Genomic DNA, 25,753 nt, shown 5'->3' with positions numbered 1-25,753 from the left:
GGAGGTCATCGGGATGCCAACATAGCTGTATAGGATGATCGAAACCATTAGGGGTGAACTCTTCTAATACATTCACTCGCATTCGTTAATAGCATTGAGGTCTCTTTGGAAATTAAGGATATATAAGATGATGTTTTTGACACAAGTCTTTAGTTCTTAGTTTAGTTTTAGTTCTTTTTAATAGTGGTTGATGTAGGAGTCTATGTTTTAACATGTATGCAAGGGCATTTCTGTAAAATCGGAAAGTGCATCTTCAACAAAGGTTATAGAAGTTAAGATTGTCTGATCATACCAGCCAGATAGAGGCAGATATATGTGCCATATAGATGTACATGTTTTCATGAGATTTAAGCCAGCTACCAGTGTGGAAGCTGAATTTACCCAGGGGCAGAGGATCCAGGAGGTATGGGTTGCAGTTCTACAGACTGAAGTTCATCACTCTGATGTCTTGAAGGCTAACACCACCTTCCCAGAGGAAGACGAGGCAACGTTCATCCATGTCTGCTCATAAGGACAGAGATTGTACAAGTTCTGGAAACATTGCTAACGACAAGCTTATAGACTTTCATCTATTAAATAGACTGGCTATCTAATGCTGTAAACTTCTCCGCTATCTAAGGAGTCTAATCCTGAATTAATCTTACTAATTTGTATCAATCCCAACTGTAAATTTATAATCAGAAAGCAGTTACTGCTAAATTATTGTGACAACTGAACTTTCTTTGCAACTACTGTTATTTATTTTGTAAGTTAACCCTATATACTAATCATTTGCATCGTCAATGTTTAAGTGCTGCTAACTGTGATTCTAAGATTAATAAACAATTGTAAGTTCATTACTTTGTGTGATTTCTTCTTTGATAATTGGCAAGAAGGAGTTAATTCATTTAGTAACTTGTGCAGATCCTGATGGGAGGTTGGTCGTGTAAATGCTAATATAGTCCAAACTGGTTGATGTAATACAGTTTTGTCAACCAAATTTAGGCTTCATTGACTTAATAAAAAAGTGTGTTCCAGGATGTGGGCGTTGCTGGTAAGGCCAGCATTTATTGCTCATCCCTAATTGCCCTTGAGAAGATAGTGGTGAGCCGCCTTCTTGAACTGTTGCAATCCTTGTGGTGAAGGTATTCCCACAGTGCTGTTAGGGAGAGAGTTCCAGGATTTTGATCTAGTGATGATGAAGGAACGGCGATATATTTCCAAGTCAGGATGGTGTGTAACTTGGAGGGGAACTTGCAGTTGATGGTGCTCCCATGTGCCAGCTGCCCTTGTCCTTCTAAATGGTAGGGGTCGTGGGTTTGGGAGGTGCTGCCGAAAAAGCTGTGGCGAGTTGCTGCAGTGCATCTTGTATATGGTACACACTGCAGCCATGGTGCGTCATTGGTGGAAGGAGTGAATATTTGAAGGTAGTGGATGGGGTGCCAATCAAGCAGGCTACTTTGTCCTGGATGGTGTCGAGCTTCTTGTGTTGTTAGTGCTGCACTCACCCAGGCAAGTGGAGAGTATTCCATCACACTCCTGACTTGTGCCTTGTAGATGGTGGAAAGGCTTTGGGGATTCAGGAGGTGAGACACTCGCTGCAGAATACCCAGCCTCTGACCACCTCTTGTTGCCACAGTATTTATGTGGCTGGTCCAGTTAGGTTTCTGGTCAATGGTGACCCCGAGGATGTTGATGGTGGGGGAGTCAGTGATGGTAATGCCATTGAATATCAAGGGGAGGTGGTTAGTCTCTTGCTTGTTGGAGATGGTCATTGCCTGGCACTTGGAATGTTACTTGCCACTTATCAGCCCAAGCCTGAATGTTGTCCAGGTCTTTCTGCATGAGGGAATGGACTGCTTCATTTGCTGCCAAGTTGCGAATGGAACTGAACACTGCAATCATCCCCACTTCTGACCTTATGATGGAGGGAAGGTCATCGATGAAGCAGCTGAAAAAGGTTGGGCCTAGGACACTGGCCTGAGGAACTCCTGCAGCGATGTCCAAACTGTGCATCAGTGAGCAGGTTATTTGGTGAGTAAGTGCCGCTTGATAGCTCTGTCGACGACACCTTCCATCATTTTGCTGATGATTGAGAGTAGACTGATAGGACGGTAATTGGTTGGATTGGATTTGTCCTGCTTTTTATGGACAGGACATATCTGGGTAGTTTTCCACATTGTCAGGTAGATGCCAGTGTTGTAGCTGTACTAGAACAGCTTGGCTAGAGGCGCAGCTAGTTCTGGAGCACAGGTCTTGGAGCATGATAGCCGGGATGTTGTCTGGGCCCATAGTTTTTGCTGTAGCCAATGCGATCCGCCGCTTCTTGATATCACGTGGAGTGAATCGAATTGGGGAGGACTGCCTTCTGCGATGGGGACCTCAGGCAGAGGCCGATATGGATCATCCACTCAACACTTCTGGCTGAAGATGGTTGCAAATGCTTCAGCCTTGTCTTTTGCACTTGCGTGCTGGGCTCCGCCATCACTGAGGATAGGGAATATTCATGGAGCCTCCTCCTCTCGTTAGTTGTTTAATTGTCCACCATCATTCATGACTGGATGTGGCAGAACTGCAGAGCTTTGATTTAATCTGTTGATTGTGGGATCGTTTAGCTCTGTTTATATCATGCTGCTTCCGCTGCTTAGGTTGGTACCTCATTTTTAGGTACGCCTGCTGCTGGTGCTGGCATGCTCTCTGCACTCCTCATTGAACCAGTGTTGGTCCCCTGGCTTGATGGTAATGGTAGAGTGAGAGATATGCCGGGTCATGAGGTTACAGATTGTAGTGCAATACAGTTCTGCTGCTGATGACCTAAAGTGCCTCATGGATGCCCAGTTATGAGCTGCTAGATCTGTTCTGAATCTATCCCATTTAGCACAGTGGTAGTGCCACACAACACGATGGAGAGTGAAGACGGGATTTCGTCTCCACACTGTGCAGTGATCACTGCTACCAATGCGGTCATGACTCATGCATCTGTGACAAGTAGATTGGTGAGGACAAGGTCAAGTAGATTTTTCCCTCGTGTTGGTTCTCTCCCCACCTGCTGCAGGCCCAGTCTGGCAGCTATGTCTTTCAGGGCTCTGTCAGTAGTGGTGCTACCGAGCCACTTGGTGATGGACATTGAAGTCCCCCACCCAGAGTATATTCTGTGCCCTTTCTACCCTCGGTGTTTCTTCCAAGTGGTGTTCAACATGGAGGAGTACTGATTGATCAGCAGAGGGAGGGCAGTAGGTGGTAATCAGCAGGAGGTTTCCTTGCCCATGCTTGACCTAGGCATAATCTGGCTGCTAAACCCAAGGCGGTCCCTTGATGATCCTAAGTTGAAGGGTTAAGGATTCATGTGACATTCTTGATTAATGTTTATGTCAGGGTATTGATCTCCTGTGTTCTTGCACCATTGTAGGTTTATATATATTTTTTTAAATAGATTTTGGCTGGTAAGAGGAGGAAAATCAACCTCGAGATAACTTCCAGTGATCCCTGCTGGAATTTATGTTTGCAAATCTGGATGTCCAAGGAAGCCAGTTCAAGTTGCAATATGGCTGAATGCAAATTGATTAAGAAGTGCATGCAAAGAACCGCAATTTCCAGCTGAAAAATGTTCTTATTTTTAGAAATTATATGACGAGGGCACATGATGAGCTATCAGAGGATGTGGTCTTGAACGGAGGCCAGATGGTTTAATGGGGGAGATTACAAGCAAGGCATGAGAAACATTGAGGCACCTTCATGGCACTCAACCTGAAACGAAGGCACCCGAGGGGTGATCTTGTAAAGGTATACAAGACGGTTAAAGGTTTGAAAGAGTAAACCTGGAATATTATTTTAAATTGCAAGAGTTGAACACGAGTTCAAACTTAAAAGATAAATTCAAGACTGGTATCAGGAAGTATTTTGTCAGAGAGTGAGCAAAACTTGGAATGGAATTCTGGATAGTCCGGTGGAGGTGTAATTCCTGAAATAATTTCAGAAACAATTGGATACTGCAGTGGGGGAATCTCCATGGGCCAAATGGCTTTCCTCATTAATCTTGTGGCCAGTCAATTGTACAGCGACATTGGAAAAGTCTGGCAGCAGGTTGGCAGCCCACCATAGGAACATAGGAAATAGGAGCAGGAGTAAGCCATTCAGACCCTCGAGCTTGCCCCGCCATACTATAAGATCATGGCGGATCTGATCTTGGGCTCAGCTCCACTTCCCTACCCACTCCCCATAACACTTCACCCTTCTCTTTCAAAAATCTGTCTCTCTCCACCTTGAATATGTTCAATGACCCAGCCTCCACAGCTCTCTGGGGCAGAGAATTCCACAGATTTACGATTTTGAGAGAAAAAATTCCTCCTTCTCCGTTCTAAATGGGTGACCCCTTATTAAACTATGTCCCCTGGTTCTAGATTCCCCCCATGAATGGAAACATCCTCTCTGCACCTACCTTGTCGAGCCCCCTCAGTATCTTATACAGGTGCAGCATCGAGATTCCGGAATCTGGACTCCAGACCGATCGGTGGCAGGGTCGTCCGGAATCCGTAAAATGTTCCGGAATCTGGACCTGACGACCCTGCCGACCTCGGGGTCCCACCGCTGCCTGACCGTAGGCCTTGCCTCGCCACCACTGCCCTTACCTTGGGGCCTTCTTGCCGGCCCGCTTGATGACCTGCTTGGCGGGGCTCGCCCGAACACCACCTCAGCAGGCCCCTGCCCAATGATGACGACCTCCTCGGCGGGGCCCCCACTCCTCGACGAGAATCTTCTCTTTTTTTTTACCCCCCCCTTGCTCGGGTGTTTCCGGATTTATGACGTCAGAAAGCAAATCGAAAGCCCGGAATTCGGAATGGCCTCGGTCCCGAGGATAGGTGCTGCACCTGTATGTTTCAATAAGATCCCCTCTCATTCTTCTAAACTCCAATGAGATTAGGCCCAAACTACTCAACCTTCATAAGTCAATCCCCTCATCTCGGGAATCAACCTGGTGAACCTTCTCTGAACTGCCTCCAATGCAAGTATATCCCTCCTTAAATATGGAGACCAAAACTGTACACAGTCCTTCAGGTGTGGTCTCGCTAATACCCTATACAGTTGCAGCAGTACTTCCCTGCTTTTATACTGTATCCCCCTTGCAATAAAGGCCAACATTTCATTTGCCTTCCTGATTACTTGCTGTACCTTCATACTAACTTTTTGTGTTCCATGCACAAGGACCCCCAGGTCCCTCTCTACTGCAGCATTTTGTAATTTCTCTCCATTTAAATAATTTTGCTTTTTTTACTTTACCTGCCAAAGTGGATAACCTCCCACTTTCCCACATTATACTCCATCCGCCAAATGTTTACCCACTCACTTAGCCTGTCTGTATCCCTTTGCAGATTCTTTGTTCCTCCTCGCAACTTGCTTTCCTACCCATCTTTGTATCATTAGAAAACTTGGCTACATTACACTCGGTCCCTTCATCCAAGTCATTAATATAGATTGTAAATAGTTGAGGCTCCAGCACCGATTCCTGTGGCACCCCATTAGTTACCATTTGCCAACCGGAAAATGACCCATTTATCCCGACTCTCTGTTTTCTGTTAGTTAGCCAGTCTGCTATCCATGCAAATATATTACCCCCAACACTGAGTTTTTATCTTGTGCAGTAACCTTTTATGTAGTACCTTATTGAATGCCTTCTGGAAATCCAAATACACCCCATCCATTGGTTCCCCTTTTGTCCACCCTGCTCGTTACATCCTTGAAGAACTCCAGCAAATTTGTTAAACATGATTTCCCTTTCATAAAACGGTGCTGACTCTGCTTGACTGTATTATGATTTTCCAAATGTCCTGCTACTGCTTCCTTAATAATGGACTCCAGAATTTTCCCAACGACAGATGTTAGGCTTACCTGGTCTATAGTGTCCTGCTTTCTGTCTGCCTCCTTTTTTAAATAGGGGCGTTACATTTGCTGTTTTCCAATCTGCTGGGATCTCTCCAGAATCCAGGGAACTTTGGTAGATAACAACCAATGCATCCACTATCTCTGCAGCCACTTCTTTTAAGACCATCTCTACTGTAGTACAAGGCAGGGAAGAAAGGGTTCGTTCATAGGAGATAGAATTAGACATTATTTGGATTTTACATTAAACACAGTTCCTTTTTAACATTTTCATATGTCTTCACAAAAGTACAGATTTAAAAATATATATATATATTTATTTCACAACTGAATAAGACAGTTCCTTTTAATCCACTTAGTTCCATCTCGAGTCACATCTGTCACTTGTGATGCGCTACCTAGAAACTGGGGGTGGGTAGACAGGAAGCTCAACATGCAACATGGCAGTCCTGGTGAAGTAATAGGTGCTGTTCTGGATATGATTTTTTAAATTGAGTGGGGCTGAAATTGCCCAATTGGGGGCAGTAACCTTCCGGGCCGGGATTTTTATCACCCGATCCGGAGGTCCTGCCCCGACGCAGAATTGGGCTATCTCCGGCGCTCCACTTCCTTGGAAAGGCACTACAACATCCCTCCCCTTCATTTAAAGGGGAGGGCAGCTGCACACTCTGCAGGCCCTTTAGTGGCCAGCCACTGGCCTATCAGGGACATGATTGACCGAGCCAGCGGCCCGGCACCCATAACTGAGTGGCGGGCTGCATGATGGTGGCCCGGTCAATGCGAGGGCTGCCATTGACGGACTAACGCAAGAGTCGCCTGACAAAATAAAATGGCGTCCGGGGCGCTAATGGCTTCCCCGGCAGATATATCGCGAGGCTGGCGTTGACACCCACCCGTGTCAGCCTCCCGGCCCGCAGCGCAATTTCCCCCGCAGGGCGGTAGGTGGTCGGCACAGTGCCCCCCCCACCCCCGGAACATCTGGGGCAATTTCCCCCCTCACCCAGGCGAAAAGGTTATTGCGCCGCCTTAGTGCCCCTCTGGAGGTGCTAACGGGGCTATAAAAGGGGTCAATTTCGCACCCAGTATTTTTTGGACATTGTTGGAGGGTAGATTTTAAATATTACTTTCAGTGGAGCCAAAATGACTCGTATAAATCAAATTTTAATACTTACAGCATGCAAGTTTATCTTTTTTTTTTAATTTTGTAGGTTGCTGTGCACTCTGTCAGGGGTAAAGCATAATTAAGTCAAAATGAGGCAAAAGACCTCAACAAAAAGCATAACTAAATAACGACTTGTGCAGGCTGTTGTTGTGTTCGTTCAGTTACATTTCTTTTGCTGAATTTCCAGGGCTGCAGTGATTTGGCAACTTTTCTGTGCTTCACAGTGAAAGTTCTAAAAGATGAATTGTATAGAAGATTCAAATTTTTACCAGCCCTATAGTTTTTGCAACTTTGTCATTGTTTGCTGGTTTTATGTATGTGTCTGTGTGGATATAGTGTTTATACAATGGAGTTGGCAGTTGGAGGATCTGTAGGGTAGGGGTTGTAGGTGTGTGGATGTGGTGATTGTGCATGGGGTACTCTGTTTTCAGCCAGGGTAGTGCTCAGAGTTCTAGAATTGGCCTCTCCCGTTTCCGAGTGCAATCTAATGATCTCTATTGAAAATGCATTGGCAAATATTTGGTGAATAAAGGATCAGATTTGGCTGCGGAAAATAGTCTGTTGACACTTTTTTTGGTCTAATTAATACACAGTGACCACTTGTGAGGTACTAACGGGTGACTTGTGTCAATGGTCCAGTGTCTTGAGGGGAGGGATTACAGTTGTGCGCATTTTTAGATGCCAGTACCTGTAGCACCATTTCAATCACATCTCTGAAGGGAGACAGCTAGAATCCAAGTATTGTCTGTCCATCTGGAGATTTGTTTGTGAGGAATACAATCCTGATGGGATCAGCTTTCTTCTGACTATGTTTGAAGAAGCACTGATCTTATTTTTTTTTAAATTCCAGTTGCCTATTGATCATTAGCGTTGTCTTTCACTTGAGGCAATGATATCTGTTGTCGTCATTCTGAGTCACAAAACTTTTAATCATGGGATTGCTTCAGTATATATAGATGTCTCGTATAGAAACTGAATTTGCAATTTAAAAAAAAAAGGAAACTAAATCGTGAGTTCGTTATAACATGTATCTATTGGTATCTGTAGGAAACCCAAAAAGAGAGCGGGAGTCAGATGATCACAAATTCTTAAGTCCATGTGTAGTATTATTGTTTATAACTAGATCTCAATTGAAACTTAAATATGAAGTATTGCAGTAGAGTGATATGTTTAGAATCTAAGTAAAAGTCTAAATTTGGAGAAGTCAAAATGTGAACTGCCCTGAGCCGACTGTGCAAGGATTTCTACTTGAAATTAATTAACCAAAAGCTTAGACATGACTCTAATCAGGAATGAGTTACCATATTTGTAAGAGGTTTGGCCTTCATTGGACCATTACAAGATGCCAACAGTTATATTCAGCAGCCAGATATAGAAACGATAGAATGGAGGTGATTGACTGTTTGTAAACACATTTGAAAGTTGTGATGTTTGTTGTAATTGTAGGGCTGCCAGGAAGTCTTATTGGACTGTCATGCTATTGAGAATGAATCAATGTGTTTGGTATGCATTGCCAATGGTGCTGGTTACATGTGGCATGTACAGAATCATCTGTTAACATTGTTCGCAAAAGTTTCATGTTCAGCGTTGCTAATCAATACTTTTTGATTAATTGAGGTCAATATCTGTAAATTAAGCTAGTTGCAATTTGTGTAAATGGGTGGAATGGAGGTTTGGGGGATGAAAATGACAAAGTTGTCTTGATGGATACATTTCAAGCTAATGAGCACAATTCTGATTGTAAAAGCATGATATAATTTTTATTGTAGATTGAACAAATATTGGGAGTGGAAGAGTTAATAGAAATTCCCATGATTATACAATGCTAGCAGTTACCTAGCCTGCTCTGCTTTTAATAATTAATCCAGCTCCAAACAGTCTCTCACTATTTTGCAGAATTAGATTGCATCCCATGTTTTCTCAGTGAACACTTGTTCTTGTGTGTATTACAGTATCTAACTCCATTTTCAATTGAAAAGTCTCAAAGATGCAGGAGTTTTCTGAGTTGGAAAATTGATGCCGTCCCTCTTCTTGAACGCACATCAAATGCATAATCTCTTTCTCATCTGAAGATCACCTTCACTTGGGTGACACAAACCCTCTAGTATTTTGGCAAAAAGGTCACCTCTGAGCCAAGACAGTGAATGTTGGCAGTCTATTCAACTGTTGTGGGTGAGGGGATGGTTACATCACAGCTAAATTCAATCCGGTGACCACAGACTGCATTTTCCAGCTGTAGTCAGGAATTGGTGATTGGGAGCAGAAACCCTTGCCCTTCATCCTAAAGCCCAGGAACACGAAGACCAATTTGTGGCACCTCAACTGTCACAAATTTAACACTGTTTAAATTTTTTTTTAGAATTTTAATAGAATACAGTTTCCTCTCTCTTTCCCCCCCCCCCCCCACCCTTCCCATCCTCACCCAAAAAAATTAAAATGCCCGTTTGAAGATTTAATATCTAATCATCAACATCTAGAGCCTGCATTTATTGTTGTGCTGTTTGTGGCAAATGAAAAAAAGATATCGAGCAAGTGGGAAAAGAAAAGGTAAAATGAAGTGGGTTAATGGTTGAAAAGTCTTTATTAGGCGCTGCTAAAGCAAGGGAGGGAAGAAGGTGCCACAGTTTTAGGCGGGAATTTGAGAAGGTGGATGAAAGAGCAGTTGACATTGGCGGAACAAAGAGTTGATTTTGAATGATTCGAAGTGCGGAGGCCAACTGGGAGACCATCAAAGAAGTCGAGCTGCGAGATAATAGAGGTATCAGTTAGAGTCTCGGTGGCAGTGGGGCAGAAGTGAGCCATGTTGTGAAGGTGGAAGTTGGCTGTCATGGTAACTGGACGTGGGGAAGAAAATTCGACTGGCGATCAAGCAGCATGCTCTGCTGCTTCATCATCAGACTTGGCCTGAGGTGGTAGTTGGGGAGGTTGATGGAATCGAGGAGAGATGTGCATGAATTGATGAGAGCAACAAAGGGTGGCTTTTAGTCTTGCTTAATTAAGCTGGAGAAAATGTTTACTTCTCCAAGACTTCATGTTGAGCAATTTGTGCATCATCGGCACACGAATGGAAGCTGATCCCATGCTTCGGGATGGTGTCAATATGGATAAGCGCATGGATGAGGAAGCGAACCAAAGATTGAGCACTGGGGTACACCAGCAGCGACTGAGCAGTGGCAGGAGTAGGAAACATTGGTGTGAGTGGAGTTAGCAGAAAAAAGTGTCGCACAAGTGGAGAATGATCAACAGTGTTAAAGGCAGCAGAGAGATCAAGATAGATGAGGAAGGATTGCGAACTGTCGCCCTAGAGGATGTTACATTTGTGGGTCACATGCAAACCTGCTCTCTTTGAACTCAAGAGAATCAACATCACAGATTTCTCATTGTACAGTTGGTACAATGGGCTTGGTTAACTGGATTATTGGATTGTGGAGGAAAATATTTGAGGAAGATAGAGGTCCGCAGTAGATAATTTGCCATGTCTTTTCCTTAATTTTTCTGGAACTCTTACCTGGAAGGTGTCACGGAGGAGATCGTTATACTAGGAGTGGATATCCTTCCATGAAGTTTGATGTGCTGCAGTGTAGGCCATCATTTGGAGCAAAGACTAAACAGTACTTTACAAATGTGAGAGGATTGCTTGGTGTAGCTCATTTGTAGGTTATATAAAGGGAGCACTTTTTAAAGAACGGGAACTAACCACCACTCACCAGAAATGGAGTAAATTCAAGTATTGTTCAATTCAAGTTGATTGTATAGAGCCCCAAACTTACTGCACAGACCCAACTAATGGGAAGGACTGATAATTACTTGTCTTTTATGGTATTTGTATTAGAGAAAATATTGTTAAATAAAAGTTCATTTCCTGCTAGAAAATCTCTCCCTCCTGAGGGCCTCTACTCCCTACTGAGGCACAGCCCCTTATTTGCTCTCTGGAGCTACATCCAGATGACCAATATTGATGTGAGCACCTTGTCAGTGTTTTTTTTGGCAGTTTTGACCATGGGGCCATCACACCTGAGTCCAAGTTCTGATAATTTACTATGCCTGGCTTTTTTTCCCACTGCCTTAGCCCAGGATGTTAATCCATGTTGTATTAACCCAACTGCTGCTTTGGCTGGGATTGGCTAATTCAGCACTGACTCGGACCAAGTATTAAACGTGTAACTTCTGATCCACTGGGCAATTGGCAGAGCAAACAAGTCATACTCTCCAATCCCATACTATCCTCTCTTGTACACATTTGAAGCTGATTTACATAGAAAGAGGAATTGATCATTGAACCTCCTCTGGTACCCACGGCAGCTACCTTTTTTTAATCCCAATTCCCTACCTATTCTGTGATCTTGTTTCTCAATTCCATATCTCTCCTTTTTAAATGTCTTTATTCACTTTATATCTCTGATCTTCTGTGTTCTCATCCTTGCTTTCAAATCCCTCCATGACCTCGCTCCTCCCTATCTCTGTAATCTCCTCCAGTCCACGTCCCCCCTCCACAAGATTTCTGCTCCCTTGAGAATCCTTGATTATAATCACTCAACCATTGGTGGCTGTGCCTTCTGTTGCCTAGGCCCTAAGCTCTGGATTTCCCTGCCTAAGCCTATGTGAGAGGATTACTCTCTTTCCTCCTTCAAGACGCTCCTTAAAACTTACCTCCTGTGACCAAGACCTGCATTCATTTCTACTTATGCGGTTCGTTGTCAAATTTTGTAATCTCATAATACTCCTGTGAAGCACCTTGGGACGTTTCATTACGTTAAAGGCATTAGATAACTACAAGTTGTTGTTGTAGTGACTGACAGTCCTTGTGTGAAGGTAGATTGAAATCAAAGATTATATCCCTGTTCTAGATTCATATTTACCCCTATCAGTTCCCTTCACCACTTATCTCAATCATATCATTTTTTAGCCTCCTTATCCTTGGGGAATATAACCCAAGTTTTCCCAGACTCTCATCACAACTCAGTCCCATTATCCTGGTGTGTCATTGTTGGATTTTTACATAGAATCTACAGCACAGAAACCAGCCATTTGGCCCAACTGATCTGTGCCTGTGTTTATGGTCTACATGGCCTCCTCCCACCCATCTTCATCTAACCTGATCAGCATATCCTTCTAATCCTTTCTCCCTTGTATTTATCTAGCTTTCCCTCAAATACATCTATGCTCTTTGCCTCAACGATTCCTTGTGGTAATGGGTTCGACATTCTTGCCACTCTTAAGGTAAACAATTTTCTCCTGAATTCCGTATTGCATTTATTGGTAATTATCTTGTATTTATGGCCCCTAGTTTTGGTCTCCCCCGCTTCTTTTCTACAGAAAATAGCACCAGCCTGTTCAGCCTTTCCTGATAGGTGTATCCTCAATTCTGGTATCATAAGAGCATAGGAACAGGAGTAGGCCATTCAGCCCCTCGAGCCTGTTCTGCCATTCAATGAGATCATAACTGATCTGTATTCTAATTCTATTTACTCACCTTGGCTCCCTATCCCTTATACCCATGGCTAGCAAAAGTCTGTTGATCTAAGATTTAAAGTTATTATTGTGCTAGCATCTACTGCTTTTTGTGGGAGAGTTCGCCACATTTCCACCACCCTTTGTGAAGAAATGTTTCCTAATTTCTCTCCTGAATGGTCTGGCTCTCATTTTAAGATTATGTTGCCTTTCCTAGACTTCCCCACCAGCAGAAAATGTTTCTCTTTACCCTATCAATTCCTTTCAAAATCCTTACAACCCTCAATCAAATCACCCTTAACTTTCTATATTCAAGGGAATGCAAGCCTATTTTATGTAATCTCGCCTCATAATTTAACTCTTGGAGCTCTGGTAACATTCTGGTGAATCTGCTCTGCACTCCTTCCATGGCCAATCTATTCTTTCTAAGGTGTGGTATCATCCTTGTAAATCTTTTCCCACCCTTTCCAATGCCTCTATCCTTTTTATAATATGGAGACCAGTACTGTGATCTAACCAAGGTTGGATACAAGTTTAAAATAACTTCCTTGCTTTTCAATTCTATCCCTTTAGAGAGGATCCCCAGTGCTTTGGTTGTTTTATGGCCTTATTAACCTGCGTCACTTTGCGATTTGTGTATCTGTACCCCCATATCCCTTTGCTCCTCTACTCCATTTCGACTCTTATTATCAAAGCAGTCTGCGGTCTCCTTATTCTTCCTACCAAAATGTTGCACCTCACGCTTGGCTATATTGAAATTAATTTGCCAATTATACACCCATTCTGTAAGTTCATTAATGTCATTGTATTTTGTTGCAGTCTTCCTCAGTATTAACCAAACGCCCAATTTGGTGTTGTACGCAAATTTTGAAATTGTACTTCCGATTTGAGTCCAAATTGTTTATGTAAATTGTGAACAACTGTGGTCTCAGCACTGATCTTTGTGGCACACCACTTTGTACTTTTTGTTAGTCTCAGTAGCTACGTTTAACCACTGTTTCTGTTCTATAGTCAGCTTGCTATCTATTCTACTACTTGTCCCCTGACTTGGCATGCTCTGACGTTAGTCATGAGTCCACTATGCGGTACCTTATCGAAGGCCTTTGGAACACCCAAATATATTACATCTACCACATTACCCTTGTCTACTCTTTCTGTTACGTCTTCAAAGAATTCAATAAGATTGGTCAAGCATTTCCTTCCCTTTTGAAATCCGTGCTAACTACTGTATCAGATTTTCGATTTCTAGATGTTTTTCATCATGGCTGTTGTATCAATTTTAAAGTGAGGTACCTAAAACTGAACACACGAGTTCTGGCCTTTGTTATGTGTAGCTTAGAGATTTGTCTGACTTCCAGCTCTTTATTTTATCTGTTATTGTTTTCCTTTTTACTAATGTGTTTTCTTTACTTCATTAATCACTACAAATGGAATGTTGGCTTTTATTGCAAGGGGGGATAGAGTATAAAAGCAGAGAAGTCCTGCTACAACTGTACAGGGTATGGTGAGGCCACACCTGGAGTACTGCGTGCAGTTTTGGTCTCCGTACTTAACAAAGGATATACTTGCATTGGAGGCTATTCAGAGAAGGTGGTTCACCAGGTTGATTCCGGAGATGAGGGGATTGACTTATGAAGATAGCTTGAGTAGGTTAGGCCTATACACATTGGCGTTCAGAAGAATGAGAGGTGATCTTATCGAAACATACAAGATAATGAGAGGGCTGAACAAGATGGATGCAGAGTATATTTCCACTCATAGGGGAAACTAAAACTAGGGGGCATAGTCTCAGAATAAGGGACTACCCATTTAAAACTGAGATGAGGAGGAATTTCTTCTCTGAGGGTTGTAAATCTGTGGAATTCACTGCCCCAGAGAGCTGTGGAGGCTGGATCTATGAATATATTTAAGGCGGAGATAGGCAGATTTTTGAATGATAAGGGAATGAAGGGTTATGGGGAGCGGGCAGGAAAGTGGAATTAAGTCCATGATCAGATCAGCCATGATCTTATTAAATGGCGGAGCAGGCTCGAGGGGTCAAATGGCCTGCTCCTGCTCCTATTTCTTTTTTCTTGAGTACTTTTCCATGTCCCTCTTGTATCCTGCTCTACAGTGAAGATGGAAGTAAAATATTAATTTAATTCTTCCCCCATGTCCTTATGCTCTATATTGTTACACATAAATCTGTTTTTAATAAGCTTACATCCAATCTCTCTCCTGATGTACTTAACTGTTGCCGTTGCCTTGATACCATCTGCAATTTTTTTTCAAACTCTGTTTTGCATTAGTATATTCTTGGTCTCCTTTTGTTGCTTTCTATAATCCTCATAGCTCTTACTCTTGCAGCTAATTTTTCATGCTTACATAAGATGCATCCTTTTGTTTAGTACTGTACTCATCCTAACCACTCTTGTTCCACTTCCACAGAAGTATTTTTGTTATTATTCATGCTGGGATGTGGGATCGCTGGCAAGACCAGCATTTATTGTCCATCCCTTTTGCCTTGTTTGCAAATTACCTTCTTGAATAAAGTCCAATGTCAAATCTATGTAGATTTGCTGCCTAATTTCTACCAGCCTATTCCAGCCAATTCTTTCTTGACCCTGCAAAGTTAACCCGATGTCATATTTCAAGATTTCCGACTATGTTGCTTGGTGTCATTTGTTTGAAAAAAAAAATGCTCTGAATGGGTTAAATTCACAAAATAGCAGAGTTGGGAAATGTAGTTTAGGATGCAGATGAGTCTGTCGGGGAGCTTTAAGAGAGTCCAGGGACATTCCCACCTATTGTCATCTTTATTTTCAAATCCCTCCACGGCCTCGCCCCTCCCTATCTCTGTAATCTCCTCCAGTCCCACGACCCCCCCACGCCCATTGCGCTCCTCTAATTCTGCCCTCCTGAGCATCCCTGATTATAATCGCTCCACCATTGGTGGCTGTGCCTTCTGTTGCCTTGGCTCGCAGCTCTGGAACTCCCTGCCTAAACTTCTGCGCCTCTCTACCTCGCTCTCCTCCTTCAAGGCCCTCCTTAAAACATACCTCTTAGAAACATAGAAAATAGGTGCAGGAACAGGCCATTCGGCCTTCGAGCCTGCACCGCCATTCAATATGATCATGGCTGATCATGCAACCTCAGTACCCGACCCCTGCATACCCCCTGATCCCTTTAGCTGTATGGGCCACATCTAACTCCCTTTTGAATATGTCCAGCGAACTGGACTCAACAACTTTCTGTGGCAGAGAATTCCCCAGGTTCACAATTCTCTGAGTGAAGAAGTTTCTCCTCAGCTCAGTCCTAAATGGCTTACCCCTTATCTTTAGACTGTGACCCCTGGTAATGGACTTCCCCAACATCAGGAACATTCTTCCCGCATCTAACCTGTCCAATCCTGTCAGAATTTTATAAGTTTCTACGAGATCCCCTCTCATTCTTCTTAATTCTAGTGAGTATAAGCCTAGCCGATCCAGTCTCTCCTCATATGTCAGTCCTGCCATCCCGGGAATCAGTCTGGTGAACCTTCGCTGCACTCCCTCAATAGCAAGCACGTCCTTCCTCAGATTAGGAGATCAAAACTGCGCACAATACTCAAGGTGTGGTCTCACCAAGGCCCTGTGCAACTGCAGTAAGACCTCCCTGCTCCTATACTCAAATCCCCAGCGCTAATTTCTACTTATGAGGCTCGGTGTCACATATTTATCGCATAATACTCCTGTGAAGCGCCTTGGGACGTTTCACTACGTTAAAGGCGCTATATAAATACAAGTTGTTATTGAGCAGGGGATGTTTCTACTCGTGTGAATCCAGTCCAGCTTGAGGTGTCCTGAGAATATACTCTTGGAAGAGGGCGTATTCGGTTTGTTTGATGAGCCTACTGAGGAATCACTGAACATGGAATAAGTCAGAGGGACAGCTCTCTCATTCACTTGCTAGGAACACAAAAGAAAAAGGGAACACAGGCAGCCAGCTAGGTCTGGGGAGGAAGCCTGAGCCAGTCAGGGTCAAGGCTAAGTGAGCCAGCTATGAGAGATCGTGTGACGTATTTTTGTTTTTCTTGTTGAATTGAGGTGAGGTCTGATTGCATCTGTTACTCTGCTCTCAGTTGCTGTCTGTAAAATGGTTCTCAGTCTGGATAAAGTGGAGAAGCACATGAGGGCATATGTGAAATGAAGTGTATCCAGTTCTGATGTCAAGGAGCTCCGATTGCACCCCTGGGTTATGCTATCATACCTGTATAATTACATATGGACGGTACATGCACACTTCCGATTGTAAGACAGATCTGAAACTGGTAACACCTGGTTTAAGTTAAACCAAAGGAACAGATTTAAAGTAATTGGCAAAAGAATCAGAGGGGAGATGAGAATATTTTTTTACGCAGTGAATTGTTACAATCTGGAATGCACTGCCTGAAAGGGTGGGGGAAGCGGATTCAATAATAACTTTCAAAAGGGAATGTGATATATACTTGAGAAGGAATCATTTTCAGGGCTATGGGGAAATATCAGAGGAATGGGATTAATTGGATATCTCTTTCAAAGGGCCGGCAGAGGCACGATGAGCCGAATGGCCTCCTGTGCTGTATGATTCAAAGTTCAAAACCTTCGTGTGTGACCGTTATCACTCTCGAGCTGTTTATGCTGTTTTTTTCCCCCCAGGATTTCTGTGGCTGTTCTGCCAAAGTTACGGCATCCAAGTGGGTGAACCGCTGCAGAAATTTACCCCCATGTCTCTGCTTCCCACCCCAGCCATTCCAGTTGCTAATTTTATCTTTTACAATGTTAAACAAAATTAGCCTCCTTTCACTGGTTCAAGACAAGAACATGTCCTCATGTGGACAATAATTGTGACGTGCGTGAATTATATCCTGCACCATTAGGAACAGATGTTAAATGAACTAATGCTTTTAGAGATGGAAACGAACATCACCTTGGGGTAGGCACTACACAATAAGCACTTTTACCAATTCTACCTATCTTAGAAGCAGCTGAAATTTCACAACTCCCAAAGTGTTTTTGTTCTATCTTGATCCAGTGTAGTATGATTATAAGTTTAATAACCCTGAGCTGGTGTACTTGTAAAAATAGTAGGTGTTATTTTTTCCATGTTGCTGGATGTGCAAACAGATGGTGTTTTCTATCTCCAGTTACTAATATTTCATGCCACTTAACTATAATTATCATTTATTGCAGATGGGGAAGAGGATTTGGCCTTGTTGGGATCATTTTTGGAAAGGATAGTGCTTTGAATCAGCCAAACAGTATATATGGACTTGTTTTCTATATACTACAAATGTTGTTGGGTGAGTACTGTGTACATCTGGGTTAATATGATTCACATCAGGATTTGTTAGGGCATCTCAGCTTCCATTATTTACAACTATTTGACCCGCGTTCATTCAGAATCATATTGAACATGCAACAGTAGCAACTTTCTTATACAATCAAATAGTTGATGCCGCAAAGTTTCATAGCTCATTCAAACAAAACAAGGCATTCCATTTGCAGCATTTCTATTGGTTGCTTACGAATGCAGGAGGCTGTCGAAGTACATTTTGATTGGAGCTGTGCAGCGTGAACGAGGGATAGTGATCCCTTACCATGCAATTGCATTAAGAAAAGAGCAAGAGTGCTCAAAAATTCTACAGCTAAATTTTAATTCAGAGATGGGGGGATTTGGTAAATTATGTTTGTGTTTTGAGTGCTGCGTTATTTTTTAAATTTTAAATAGGATCTCCATTTTAGCTTTCTACATGAATAAAAAGTATTTTTTTGTTCCTTTTTTAAAGATTTTTTTCAATATTAAATAATCAAAAACCATGACTACCATTTGAAGGACTTTACTTCTGCAGCCCGATCATTTCAAACTATTTACTGATGCGATTTTTAAACAGCTTAATTTGCTGAATGATAAATTTGTGCAGGGCTGATCCTTTTTAATACTTAATTTACCAGAGAATGTTGAAATAGCAAATGAGACAGTTTATCCATCCCAGTTTTATTGGTTAAGGCTTTCCTGTTGCTATTTTATTTTGGAGTTAATGGTCTCTTGGTAATCTTTCAGATGACATTCACTTCAAATACGAATTGGTTTTTTAAAATAATGTATATCTGCATTATTGGAACTGTGAACAAAGTTTTATTTCTGAAAATAATTAAACCAAAATTAATCATGGGGCTATGTGATTTTGAATGGCAACATTTACTGATTCCAGTTGTTGCAATGTGAGTGTTTCCATTTTTACCTGTCAAACACCATCATTAACACTTGATCGACCTTCGAGATGCACCATTATTCTGATCAGTGACTACATTTTCCACTATGAAAATTGGGTAGGAAGACCACTGTAGCTGCACTGCACTCCTTGTCAGCCAGTTCAGTCTAGCTGAATGCTGACTCTCCAGAACCTGTCTGACCAGGACTTGTTCTGCATTCAAGTTTCTTTTGTTGGTATCTTGAAAAGAATGCTAAATTCAAGGTTTGATTGCATCACTGCCAACTGGAATGGTCTCAAACAGGGGATTGTTACCGAGACTGGCATTCCCTTTTTCAGTCAAATGATCCAGATGTCATTTATTCTTGGATCAAGTAAATCCTATGTAATGATAAAAAGATACCAAATGTAATCCAAACTAAACATTGGCATCCATTTGAACTGTAGTTTAATAAAGTGTTATAGCTCTAGCCAGAAAGCACACGTTCTTTAGTAAGTGGAGAAAATCGAGGAAATACACCTACATACTAAATTCATGTACCAGTATGGAAATACCCCATTTTCACCAGAATTGTAAGTCTAAAATCTGCTCCAAACTCTGATTTTCAACGGCTATAGAAAATGGTTAAACCTGTTTTCAGCATCTGTACCAATCCCATAACTCTTCACTTGAGCAGATGTAGTTATGTGCCATACATTAATGTTACAATGGAGTTGTTGTAATATTTTCTAGAAAAGAAAATCTGAAACCCTGGATGAAGGACCATAAGTTTGGTTGAGATGGCAGAAAGAAGGTCTAGCAGAACAAAGTTAACTCTCCTAAATAAGATGCCACAGAAATTAATAGTCCCTGATAGTACAGGCATTCTCAGCTGTATTAAGGAAACTAGCTTCTGTCATGATTCATGAATCCTTGTTGACCAGTGTTGCCTCTTCTGAGTGGAAAGCAACATTGTGCTAAAGATCAATACACTATTGCACCATTCTGTTGAAGTTTAAGAACATAGTGAATGAAAACATATTACAATATCTTAATCACAACTTGCTTGGTTCCAGAACAAATGGATTGATTTATAGTGCACTCCATTTCTTATTCCAAGAATGGAATTATTCTCTCCAATGTGAGGTCAGTAGTAGGCCTCAAAATGTGATGGGGCCTATATTGTATGGTTTCTTAAAATCATGAAAATGTACGGCACAGAAGGAGGCCATTTGGCCCGTGTCTTGTGCCATATCTAGTATTAAATGCAACTGCAGATGGATATGTGGATGTTATTGCAACACCTATACAAATGTAGTATGGTTGCCCCATTCTATGTTGGCTTAATATTAATATGGTGCATGCGATCAAATATTAATGGGATTAGTCATTGGAAAAATGATGTGTTGTATAAAGTGCTAAAAAAGAACTGTGACTTTGTTAAAAAAGTGGCGTGGTATTAACATCCGACCATGGCTGTGATGATGGGGGGTGAAAACTGGTTGAAGAATGGGATTTCATAAAATGATCCCTGCTTATTCACAACAAAGTATTTTTCTGGTTTTGCTTCCCCTTGGGAGGATTTTAGAATTCAGCAAAGAATGACCAAAAAAATTGATCGTGAGAGAAAATAGAATTCAAGAGTAAACTAGCAAGAGGCATAAAAACATCCTGTAAAATCTTCGAAATATGTAAAAAGAGATTAGCAAAAGTAAATGTGGGTCCCTTGCAGGCAGACACAGCAGAAATTATAATGGGAAATAAGGAAATGGCAGGGACATTAAACAAATACTTTGTACCTGTCTTCATGGAAAAAAACATTTAAAAGAACATTCAGGAAATAGTGGGGAACCAAGGGTTTAGTGAGAATGAGGAACTTAAAGAAATTAGTATTAGTACAGAAATAGTACTGGAGAAATTAGTGGGACTAAAAGCCAACAAATCCCCTGGACCAGATGGCCTACATCCTAGGGTTCTAAAATAAATGGCTACAGAGATAGTGGATGCATTGGTTTTGACCTTCCAGAATTCCCTAGATTCTGAAACAGTCCCTGCGGATTGGAAGGTAGTAAATGTAACCCTACTATTCAAGAAAGGAGGGTAGGAGAAAGCAGGGAACTATGGACCAGTTAGCTTGACATCAGCAGTAGGGAAAATTTTAGAATCTATGGGTTAACAAGCTCCTTAGTAAATCGTATGATTGGGTCGAGTCAGTATGGATTTCTGAAAGAGAAATAGTGTTTGACAAATCTGTTAGATTTTTGAGGTTGTAACTAACGGGGTAGATAAGGGAGATATGATGTATTTGGATTTTCAAACAGCATTCAATACGGTTCCACACAAGAGGTTATTACACAAAATTACGGCTAATGGGATTGGGGTTACTATCTTAGCATGGATTGAGGATTGGTTAACAGACAGAAAACAGAGTAGGAATAAATAGGCCATTTCAGGTTGCAGGCTGTAACTCGTGGGGTGAAGGTCAGTGCTTGGGCGTCAGCTATTTACAGTCAAAGCAATGACTTACACGAGGGGACCGAGTGTAATGTATCCAAGTTTGCTGACGGTACAAAGCTAGGTGGGAAAGTAAGCTGTGAGGAGGACCCAAAGAGGCTGCAAAGCAACATAGACATGTTAAGTGAATGGGCAAGAAAGTGGCAGAGGGAATAAAATGTGGGAAAATGTGGAAGTTATCCACTTTTGTAAGAAAAATAGAAAAGCAGAATATTTTCTAAATGGTGAGAGATTGGGAAATGTTGGTATTCACAGGGACTTGGGTGTCCTTGTACATGAATCACAAAGTTGACATGCAGGTACAGCAAGCAATTAGGAAAGCAAATGGTACGTTATCCTTTGTTACAAAAGAATTTTAGTACAAGGGTAAAGAAGATTTATTGCAATTATATCATCATCATCATAGGCAGTCCCTCGAACGAGGATGACTTGTTTCCACATTAGTTCACAGTTGATTCAATGAAGGACCCGATATTCCAGTCCTGAACTCCAATTGAAGGGGTGGAAAAAGCCTGTGCGTGGATTTTTTTAACGTGTGGTGAGACAACATCTGGAGAGCAGTGTACAAGTTTTGAAGAATGAGAGGTGACCCCAGTGAAATTTTATAAAATTCTTAAGGGCTTAACATGGTAGATGATGGCAGGATGTTTCCCCTAGCTGGGGAGTCTAGAACGAGGGGTCACTGTCTCAGAATAAGGGGTCGGCCATTTAGGACTGAGATGAAGAGAAACTTCTTCACTCAAAGGATTGTGAATCTTTGGCATTCTCTACTCCAGAGGGCTGTGGAAACTCAGTTGTTGCGTATATTCAAACCAGAAATCGATAGATTTTTGGATATCACTGGAACCAAGGGATATGAGGATAGAATGGGAAGGTGGAATTAAGGTAGAAGATCAGCCATGATCTTATTGAATGGCGGAGCAGGCTCGAAGGGCCAAATGGCCTACTCCTCCTAATTCTTATATTCTTAACTTCACTGCTGTGTGGATGGTGATGACTCGTGCTTGACATGCTTCCATAGATACCAGCAGCCCTCTCGTACCTCTGCCAAGTGATCCAGTTGGTAAATACCAACAGGCTATAACAACGTTGGGAACCTGGATCCTGTCCTCACCCAAAGTCTGTGCTGGGCTTCTAGATATTGATCAGGAGTGGGAATCTTGCCTCTTATTTTTCTTTCCTCTTAGCCTGTGGATGCTGAGGCTGATTTTAGTATCTCTGCTGCCATTAAAAGATTAGTTAGGCTTAAAAAAGGTGACAAAACAATTACTTACATTTATATTATGCTGTAGCAAAATATGCCAAGGCAGTTCACAATAAAACCAGGCATCCAGCAGTGGAAGGAAAAGCATAGAATAAAATCATAGAACCATTCTGCACAGGAGGCCATTCCGCGCATCCTGCCTGTGCAAGCTCTTTGAAGTAGTTCCGTAGCCCTGAAAATGTTTCCTTTTCGTGTGTGTGTGTGTGTGTATATATATACCATTTATTTTTGAAAGTTACTATTGAATCTGCTTCTACCATCCTTTCAGGCAATGCATTCCAGATCATCATAAGTCACTGGTCAAAAAAATTCTCCCCTCTTGTTCTATTGCCAATTACCTTAAATCTGTGTCCTCTGGTTACTGACCCACCTGCCAGTGGGAACAGGTTTTGAATGCCTCTATTAATTCTCTCCTTAACCTTCTCTGCTCAAAGGAAAATAATCCCAACTTCTCCAGTCTCCCCACATAACTGAAGTCCTTCAGTAAATCATCTCTGCAACTTCTCCAAGGCCTTGACATGCTTCCTAAAGTGTGGTGCCCAGAATTAAACACACAACCAGCTGAGACACAACCGGTGTTTTATAAAGGTTTAGTATAACTTCCTTAGAGAAGTTAGGGGAGGGGAACAGTGGCTTGATTAGAGGTAGGTTTTGAGGAGGCTTGTGAAGGTGAGGAGAGAAGGAGCAAAGCAGAATATTTTGAGACTGAGATTTTGAGAAACAGTTTAAAACTCTTGCCTCCAAGCTGGAGTGGAGAGGGGGTGAATGCAAAGTTAATGTGTGCTGGCATGTAGGGCTGAGAGGAAGTTGAATGGATGGGGACATATGAGACTCTAAGGATTTTAAAAAGGTTAAAATGTTAATTTCAGGCAGGGGGGAGAATGGAGAGCCAATGGAGGTTGGTGTGGACTTGGTGTGAGAGGATACAGATGGACAAGCCGAGTTTGTGTAGTGTAGATTTTGAGAAGCTGTTGAGTATTAGAAGTTGAGTTTGGAATTGAGTTGACTAAGGCCTGACTGAAGTTTTCACTGGCGGGGGAGTAAAGTTAGATGCAGGTGACGTTGTCTAGATGGTCTTGGATAGTAGTGTCTGAAGCTTGGCTCAGGGTCAAACAGGACACTGAAGTCTCATAGTCGAGTTGAACTTAAGCAAGCTACTAGGCAGAATGATATGTGAGGACCACTGCAGTGGTTTTGCCAGGAGCTGAATAGGATAGTTTCAGTCTTAAAAGTGTTGAGTTGGAGACAATTTTTAGTCATTCACAAGGTTAGAAGTAAATAGTCTGACAGGGTAGTGTTTGCAACAGAGAGATAGGGCTGAGTAGTGTCAGCATACATGTGGAAGCTGACTATGCCTATGGATGATACAGCTGCGATGTGGTATGTAGATGAGGAAAAAGAGAGAGCCAGAAATGGAACCTGGGGCACTCATGAGGTAAATATCTGGGGGAAGGGGTAGAAGAGAAAAGAAAGACTTACATTTATATAGCGCCTTTCACAACCACCGGAAGTCTCAAAGTGCTTTACAGCCATTGAAGTACTTTTTGGAGTGTAGTCACTGTTGTAATGTCGGAAACATGGCAGCCAATTTGCACACAACAAGCTCCCACAAACAGCAATGTGATAATGACCAGATAATCTGTTTTTGTTATGTTGATTGAGGAATAAATATTGGCCAGGACCATTAAGAGATGTGCTGGCGACTTTAGGACTCAAAAAAGTTGACGAGCAACTGCCGATCTATTAATGCTCAGAATCCGGTATATAATGGAATCAACTTGGAGTAAACTCTGAGGAGAGTGAAATCGAGTCAGATTTGGTGATTGAGGCTAGTTGTGCTCCGGTATGCTGGGTTTTATGCTCTTTTTATTTAAGGGAACAAAGATGGGGATGTAACAAGTGGAACTACAAGATTTGGTTCAGGTTCTGGTGTGAGCTCAGACATGGCAGTTTCTATCACGAATGCGCCAACAGATTCTTAATACCTAACTACCTGGGCTGAATTGTTTTTTTAAGTACATACTGTGAATCAAAACTCCAATGTTATTTGCTGGAATTGAAAATGTCTTTGTGCTTAATATTGCTTCACATTTATGAAAGGACAGAATTTTTAAATCTTTGCTGGGAACCAGGGTGTCAAATGTGGAGGTGAGGGAACGGTTTAGTAGGTTGATATCAGCAATTGTCTCATGGCCAAAGGAGAGGGGGTTGGAGATTCTAGCCACCTCATTAACTTTAAGTTTGTGACATCCCAAGTGGTTCAGGGACCTCTACTGTTTTCAATTTACATTAACCACTTGGATTTGTGAGCTCAATGCAAATTTGCTGATGTTACGAAACCTAAGAGGGGTAGTTAAATCTTGCAAAGTAGCTTGGAAACTACAAAAATGAGTTGGACAGAATACACAAGTGGGGTGTAACAATGGCATATTAAATATAATGGAGACAAGTGTAAAGTACTGAATATAGAGAGGAAAAATAAGTAACACGAGGACTCCATGAATGATATTAAAGTGGTTATGAAACTGCCATGGTCTGGGGGTTTTGGTGGGCTTGACACTCTTATCGTTACAGAGCAAATAGAATGTTGAACTATATATATACACAAAACAGAAGGGTACAAGTGAAAAGTCAGGTCCTTATCTTTATCTGGTGAATTTTGTGTAGACTCTAAATTAAACCTGTGACCTTCCTAGTCCATTGCTTAGTATCATAGCGTTTGATCTTTTTGCTTTTTGCTTTTCTCCCCTTTCTTAGCCTGGAGCTACTGAAGCCAATTGTGGCACCCTCGCTTCTAAATTAGCACAGAACAACTGTTGTCATTACTGGTGTTCAACAAATCTTGTCCACCTAGTTGGTACATTCATAGAATCATAGAAATTTACAGCACGGAAGGAAGCCATTTTGGCCCATCACGTCCGCGCTGGCCGACAGAGCTATCCAGCCTAATCCCACTTTCCAGCTCTTGATCAGTAACCCTGTAGGTTATTGCATTTCAAGTGCATATCCAAGTACTTTTTAAAAGTGGTGAGGGTTTCTGCCTCTACCACCCTTGCAAGGCAGTGCGCTCCAGACCCACATCACTATCTGAGTGAAGACATTTCCCCTCAAATCCACTCTACATCTCCTACCAATTACTTTAAATCTATGCCCCCTGGTTGTTGACCCCTCTGCTAAGGGAAATAGGTGCTTCCTTACCACTCTATCTAGGCCCCTCATAATTTTATACACCTCAATAAAGTCTCCCTCAGCCTGCTCTGTTCCAAAGAGAACAAACCCAGCCTTATCCAATCTTTCCTCATAGCTAAAATTCTC

General features: G+C 42.1%; 1 protein-coding gene across 1 annotated transcript in view; it reads left to right on the top strand.

Moving 5' to 3' along the window:
* vkorc1l1 (vitamin K epoxide reductase complex, subunit 1-like 1) overlaps positions 1-25,753 on the top strand; it is a 67,144-nt gene that overhangs the window by 36,056 nt on the left and 5,335 nt on the right. The window contains exon 2 of the mRNA XM_070857206.1: positions 17,659-17,768. Coding sequence (XP_070713307.1) covers positions 17,659-17,768 — 110 coding nt within the window. The remainder of the gene's footprint in view (positions 1-17,658; positions 17,769-25,753) is intronic.

The sequence above is a fragment of the Pristiophorus japonicus genome, chromosome 16 (assembly GCF_044704955.1).
Source record: "Pristiophorus japonicus isolate sPriJap1 chromosome 16, sPriJap1.hap1, whole genome shotgun sequence".
In the NCBI taxonomy this organism is placed as follows: domain Eukaryota; kingdom Metazoa; phylum Chordata; class Chondrichthyes; family Pristiophoridae; genus Pristiophorus; species Pristiophorus japonicus.
Note: the sequence above shows the minus strand (reverse complement) of the source record. Positions and strands in the feature narration are given on the sequence as shown.